The sequence below is a fragment of the Alosa alosa genome, chromosome 5, assembly GCF_017589495.1.
Source record: "Alosa alosa isolate M-15738 ecotype Scorff River chromosome 5, AALO_Geno_1.1, whole genome shotgun sequence".
In the NCBI taxonomy this organism is placed as follows: Eukaryota; Metazoa; Chordata; class Actinopteri; order Clupeiformes; family Clupeidae; genus Alosa; species Alosa alosa.
In genome coordinates, this window is record NC_063193.1 from 18914043 (window position 1) to 18921542 (window position 7500).

The following is a 7500-nucleotide window of genomic DNA, read 5'->3' on the forward strand; positions in this document are numbered from 1 at the left end:
GGGAAGGGCTTTTGTGTGTGCAGGGCAACTAATGGAGCATAACTTCCTCTGGCCCTCAGGGGCTTTTCTCCCCAGAGAGAAGGGGGGAGGGGGAGGGTGGGTGAGGTGCGTGTGTGTGTGTGTGTGTGTGTGTGTGTGTGTGTGTGTGTGTGTGTGTGTGTGTGTGTGTGTGGCGGGGGGGGACAATGTCAAAACCAACAGCACAGACCCGAGTCAAAAACACCACAGGGGGTCCCCAGGAAGACGGCCACCCCCTGTTGGCCCTCTCTCCCATTACCGCATTCCACCAGAGCCATGTCCATACTCACGCCATACATGGCACACTCACCACAGCGCTCGGACGTTTGGGATGAATGTCATGGCTGGTGACACGGGCTTGACTACGCTGACCGTGTCATGTATGGCTGTAATGTCATTGTGATGGACACAGCTGGTCCGTGTTACGTTTGGCCATAGTGTCATTGTTTCTGATGCGGCTTGACCTTGTTGGTTGGTCATGTTTGGTCAGAATGTCCAAACTTCATAATGTATCGCCACTTGCTCTGTCCCAGTTTTTGCGACCTCATTTTGATGTTATTATTTTTAAGTTTAATTTTTAGTATTTTATTGTTAATCTTTGTTATCTTGTTTGTGGCGAAGCATTTAAGTAGGAATGTACTGTACTTGTACTTGGTACACAGCACACACTACCTTTGAATCCTTGAGTGTGATTTTTTCCACATCACAGTTTGCTGAGAACCCAGTAGCCTCTCTGTAGACCTGCGTACAAGGCCACCTCCTGACTTTGTGAAGGGTCAGACCTCAGTGTCTCCCCGTGTCTCCTGTCTGAGTTCAGAGGAGGCATTCCTGAGTAGCGCTGGAGAGCCGGCCACCACTGACCTTCCCCGTTTGTCTGTGCGGGCACAGGGGGATGAGCTGGGGAGATAAGCACGAGACGCAAAGGGCCCCGCAAAAAAGGGCAACGCGCTCCGCTCAGACTTCCGAACATGTGTTCTTTCTCTCCACACGGATGCAATTGTCAAACACAGAGGCGTATGTGGGCTGAAGTATCTGTGAGGGGGGCCCCACTGTCAAATGTAAGTGCATATGTGGCACATAATTGCACTCTGGAACATGTGAAAGTGTTTCTGCCCCGCGAGTGAAAAGGGTTGAGTGGGCTAGCTGTTTGACATGCGCCAGTAATTAATGAGACTGATCCCTGTGTACCCTGACACTGGAAGACAGCGCGGAGAACACTCCCAGCAGGCCGTAACCCCCCCTCCCCCCCCTGCCCCTTCACTCTCCTCCCCCACCCCCTTCGCTCCTCTAGCTGCTGTGTGTACAGTGTGGCGCCTGCTAAAAAGTGGGCTTTTAGCGCCAGAGGCTACGCTAATTGGGTGCTGAAAGCGTCCCATGTCCTGACCCCCGCTCCCTCCAACCCCCCGAAAAAGTCCTCTATCAGTGGGGAGAAAAGCAGCCCTTAGGGGGCCGGGATCAGCGCTGACTCGCTTCTCCTGCAGGAAAAACAAGTGCGGCTATCAATCTGGCCGAAAGTACACTGCGGTGTTGGGGAGAGCTTTTAAACTCCAAACAGTACTTGCCATGGGGAAGGTTGAGACTAGTGTGTGTGTGTGTGTGTGTGTGTGTGTGTGTGTGTGTGTGTGTGTGTGTGTGTGTGTGTGTGTGTGTGTGTGTGCGTGTGTGTTAGGGGTTAGAAGGAAAAGAAGTATACGCACTGAGGTCAATTTATGCCTTTCTGTGAGGAGATATTCATGGCGTTTGAAGACGGAGAAGTGGGGGTTACATTAGAATTGAAATGAGAGTCCAGGAGGGGTTAAGCCTCCATCCATTACTGAGTAGGAGAGATAAATCTTGCGCGGCATCGCCGTCTGTGTTTACAACTTCAAAAACTCCTCACGGGCACATTCATTTTTTAGCTCTACTTTACGTTTTATGGCAGAAAACACTTACCCGCCTTCTTTCCTCTTGATAAGGCATCCCAACCTCTGAAGCAGCCGTGGAGAGCTCTCATAAGTTTTTCCCTCTCGCTAGTCAACAACCCCACAAATAAAAGTTTTGGTTTTCTATGTCTTATTCTCGGAAATGAAGATCAGATGTTTTGCTCTTCAAATGTCATTGTTTTTTTGTTTTTTTTTTGTTACCAACACTGTTGTGCTACAGTGCTCCTCATTGCTTTCATCAGACTATTTTTGGTGCTGTGTCTCACACACACACACACACACACACACACACACACACACACACACACACACGCACACACGCGCGCACATAGCCTTTCCCTAAGTGGGCTGATGAGGCTCAGTTTACCGGGAAGCATGGAACATTATTGACCCCAGTCAGGTTTTCTCAGGACAGGACGGGACAGGGACAGTAGAGGAGAGAGGAGAGGAGAGAGGGGGAACAGCTAAGTCCTGTTTGGCTGGCCTGACACTTTTCCACCATTCATTTCGAAAGTAGAAATGTGCCCTTGTTTTGGGAACCTGACGTGGGGGGAGAGAGAGAGAGCACTCACGCGCTCGGCAAGGTGCATGCTTCGCCATGACGGATGCCTTCCCACACAGCTGGCAACGCTGGAAAAAGAATTTCTGACCTTCCTGAGAAAAGAGCTGAGGTGTGTCTTTAAAAAGAAAGGACACTGGGCCCTTTTGCCTTCCTCTCTGTTTGGAAGTTCAGGCACACACACACACACACGCACGCACACACACACACATACAGACACTCTTACAATCACATGGATTGTTGGACACGCACATATTCCAAGCACACACACAGACGCACACAGACACACATACACACACTTGCGCGCACACACACACACACACACACACACACACACACACACACACACACACACACACACACACACACACACACACACACACACAAACACACACACACATACAGTACAGTACATACATACAGACACTCTCACAAACTCACACAAAATAACACATACATTCTCACACTTTCACAAACACCTCTGTCAGACACACAAAGAAAACAGAAAGAAATAATAAAGAAAGAAAAAAGAGAAGGAAAAAGAGTAAAATAGTGAAGTAAAAGAGAGAGAGAGAGAGAGAGAGAGAGAGAGAGAGAGATGGGTAGAGAGAGAGAGCAGGAGAGAGGAAGAAAGAGTGAAGGCCTGCTGCTTTACCAGTCCACAGGTGTGGGATTATTCAGGCTGTTTTGTCAACTGCTCAGCACCGCCTCACATGACCGTTCCTCCCGCTCACATGGTGGTGGAGGGGGCCGCTGCCCGGCTTCTCCCACCCCTCCTCTGACCCCCTCTGTCCTGTCCTGTCCCGTTCTGTTGGTGTGGCGTGCTCCCACTGCGTTCCCTGACAGATCCCGTCTTATTTAGCCAACTCACATTTTCACCTCTGCCGCCTGGCCAATTTTCCCCTTCACCTCAAAATGTGTGAACCTTTTTCACAACCGGTTAGCTCTGACCCTGCCGGGATTTGTCAACTTCAAACGGACCCCCCCCCTACCCCCACACACACACACACACACACACACACACACACACACACACACACACACACCAAAAAAAAAAAAGACATTGAATCAAGTGCGACTGCAGAAAGTGTGCAAGTGTGAAAGCCTGACCTACTTTTCTCCCCTGAGCGCTTTCTTGCAGCACTGTCCTGCTTGTTCTCCTTTGACGATAAGGAAGCTGTTTTTTCCGACTGATATCCCAGTGGATGCTCATGTTATATTTTCAAAGCCCCACATTTTAATTCACTTGACAGGAAAACCAGTACTAATTATCCATCTTCTGTTTCTCCAAACTTCGTTTTACTGTGATTCAAAAGAAAACACAAGATTGAAATTCCTGATGCAGATCCAGTTGGTCAGTTTCCTAGAGCAACCCGGCACTTTATTACTGTCAACCTCTCTGTGGAAAACAAGCTTTTAGCTCAGAATGTGTAATAAAGCCGATAAAAGAGACAGATTAATCACTGTCATGTATGCTTTTTTAATTTAAAAATACAAGGTGAGGTGCATTTGAAATCTTCTTTTCAATCTGCACTGACTAAAGCTGTGTAATGCTGGCAAACATTTCCAAGTGATTTCACTAATTCAGTTACCAGCAGAGCTCCACCAGGGACCTTGGAGAGTACCTGCATTCTAGGTTCTGTTAGTAAAGAACTGTAATTGTAGCAAGGATAACTGGAGAAGGTTCTGGATGCTCCCTTGACTTATCTGATTCATCTGTTAGCGTGTTGGCCATGGAGCCAAGTCCAGTGTTATTAGACACAGATGAGTATCTGAGGGCCGGGAAGGAGAGTTTAAGGGAAAGCAGAAATCACACAGTGGTGTGGATGCACGTTGGATCTTCCCATCGCTGCAGTCAGCCATGTACTGTCAACACAAGATGACTGCAAGAATGCAAGGACTGCTAAGAAGGTTTGTTTCAACAAATATTTCCAAAACAGATAAGGGTGAGTGTGTCGGTCACATTTCAGAGGGGGTCCAGTGCGGGAGACGAAAGTCAGCTTGTTATGTCTGGTAGCTGCTCCTGTTTTTCACTTCTGTCCTTCACAACAGATGAACACTCTCGCTGGAAGCCGTCTGGCACATAGCACAGCAGTCAAGCCTGGATGGGATTGTGTGGGTGTAAGGAGACAGGCCACAGGCTTGTGTATGTTTGGTGATGTTATGCAACAGCCACGTGGTATCGCCAATGGCCAGTCTGTCTCTTGACCTGACGTTGGCTGCTGGGTGGCTTGAGTGGTGGTGTGTTATTGGAAGGTTTTCGCCTGACTGTCATTGCTGCCTTCTATAACCTGTCCACGGTGTATTCTTAACCTGGGGGGGAAATACTTCTGCTGGTCCATTTTCGCTTTTGATTGTGGGTTTCAGAGATCTCAGCTCTCAGAATCCATGTTTGATTTGTGCCGTTGGTGTTGGGTGTCTCTGGTTACTCCCAGAGGAACTTTCTCCAGTTCTTCTTCTCACTAATCATTTCTGAGCTCATCTCAGCGAGCCCCTTAGCGAGCCCGGACACCGAGTACCCAGGTTGCGTTTCACCGGACCTCCGTCGCCCGCCGAGACCGGGGTCTCATGGAGTCGCAGCGGCCCCTGAGCCGAGCCGAGAGTTTCTCTTCGGGTCTCCTCGTGGCGCTGGTTATTTGTGAAGGGGGCGGCTGGAGGAACGGCGCGCAGCGTGGGCCGGGGCGGGCGAGCGGGCGGGCAGGTGAGAGGTCAGCGGCGCCCGGCGTGCGTAAACACAGCGGAGGACTCAGATGTGTGTGTGTGGCTCCGCTCCCTGCCCAGCAGGGCCCGTCGCTCCTCTCTGTGGGAAGCTCCGCACTGAGCCAGCAGCTGAGCGCTTGATTGAGAGGCCTCGCTCAGTCATCCCGATGTGCAGATATTACAGCTCCGCGCAGAAAAAACAATATGGAGTTCATCTTGTGTGTCTCAGTGAGATGACATTCGTCATCACAGCCCATTTTCATCATCCCTGACAACAGTCATCAATCATCACTGCCGTTTCAAAGTCCCAGGCGTCCTGAAACGTGTACTTTTTGAGCTTGTAGTTCCACAGCATGTATAAATGGGAGTTTTTGGAGCACAAATGTAAACTGTATCTCAGCACATACTAAATCACATCAACAATTTCACATGCTGGGGAGTAGGAATTCTAAGGGTGCTTTTTGGTGTTTGTTTTTGGAGTGGATTCCGACAAGTCTCGGTCATGTTTTTCGCACCACTTCCCTTTCTGACAGGTGAATGGCTGTAAATGGAAAGCCTCCTCTATGTGTGTGTGTGTGTGTGTGTGTGTGTGTGTGTGTGTGTGTGTGTGTGTGTGTGTGTGTGTGTGTGTGTGTGTGTGTGTGAGCTTCATGCTGAGGGAATGGGCCTTGCGTACACACACTGATCCATGCCACACAGCTGGGGAGCATCTGTTCCCCACAGACATGCCGAAAAAAACAAATGGCATAAGCGTTTCTGTGAATGAAAAGAGCAGCTAGCACTTGCATTAGCGTCCTAGAGTCTGTAGAGCACCCCTGACACTGACGGACTGTGTGTGAGGAGAGCATGTTGACGCAGAAAATGTGTCCACTGGAAGTCCCCAAGCTGTTTTATCTCCTCACAGTATGTTCTAGAAGGAGTTCAAATCAGAAAGATGCGTGTCAAGGCTACTTCTGTGTGATGTTTTGATGCTGAAAGCTGATTGGCCCTCTCACAGTGTTGTTGTGTCCTCTGGCCCTCCAGCTAACGTTCTGGACGCCATGTTGCTGAGGAATTCTGGGAAGGCGGCGTCGGACAGCAGCAAAGAGACGAGCGGCGACACGGCTCCCGCTCTGCCCCAGCGCCTGCTCTGGTGCTACTGCTACCACCACTGCCCTGAGGACTCCAGAAACAACACCTGCAGGTACGTCTCGCACACGCACGCACACACACACACACACACACACACACACACACACACACACACACACACACACACACACACACACACACACACACATGCACACACACGCACAGACTCGGGCCAGAAATTAAGTCCGAATATCTTGTCTACAACGTAACAAAAATACACCATTATAAGTGCTGAAGTCAAAAACTTATCCCAAAAAGAAGGCGCTAAAGTCCGGCAGAGTTCTGTGCAAAAATTCCTTTAATGACTACATAGCGCAAAGCCTGACTGGATCGCACGTGTTTTCTTTTGTGTAGATCTTGGGAGGACATAAACACCTGTAAATACCATTACAGACTGTTACACATTACACTTATACTTTACATTACACTGAGCAAAGTTACATTTTTATAGACAACTTCATGTTAAAGACCAAAAATGTGTTTTAGTGCATTTCTGCTTTTTATATGAAATATTTATTTGGCATGAAATTGAGCTCATTTTACGAGGTTATCATGTGTAGCTTGACATGAAATTGACAAGCACTGAGTTTTGTGATTTGATAAATGTCTTAATTTTTTTCTCTTCGTTCTTCTCAGAACATTTGCCACAAACCATTCAGAACATGTGCCACAAATAATGGCTGACATTCTAAATGAGTGCCTGATGGGCAATTAGTGCAACACACTCGCTCTGTCAAATTTGATATTAATCAGCGCCGGCGAACAAGTTCAGAATGACTCATTTTTGTGAGCAGACAAGGGAACAAAATAAGCCTTAATCACACAAGCTAATTTAACTGACAACAGCATCAACTACTGTAGTTAGAGCTTCTTGATCACAGTTTTCACAGTTTCCCACTGATTGAAAGTGTTTTCTCCTCTCCTCTCCCCTCTCTCTCTCTCTCTCTCTCTCTCTCTCTCCTCTCTCCTCTTGCTCCCTATCTACAGGACGGATGGGTTCTGCTTCACTATGGTGGAGGAGGAGGAGGGTGGTGTGCCCGTCTTGACCTCCGGTTGTCTAGGTCTGGTGGGCTCTGAGTTCCAGTGCAGGGTGAGCACTCAGTCACTCAGTCCCACACACCCAAACAGAACATCCACACTGAGGCATCCAGATAAGCCAGCAGACCACTA

The 7500-nt window shown here is 48.7% G+C and overlaps 1 protein-coding gene across 3 annotated transcripts in view; it reads left to right on the forward strand.

Annotated features, from left to right (window-relative positions):
• bmpr1ba (bone morphogenetic protein receptor, type IBa) overlaps positions 1–7500 on the forward strand; it is a 50951-nt gene that overhangs the window by 33176 nt on the left and 10275 nt on the right. For all 3 annotated transcript variants that reach the window (XM_048243669.1, XM_048243671.1, XM_048243670.1), the window contains exons 3-4: positions 6223–6382; positions 7318–7420. In XM_048243669.1, the coding sequence (XP_048099626.1) occupies positions 6223–6382; positions 7318–7420 (263 nt within the window). The remainder of the gene's footprint in view (positions 1–6222; positions 6383–7317; positions 7421–7500) is intronic.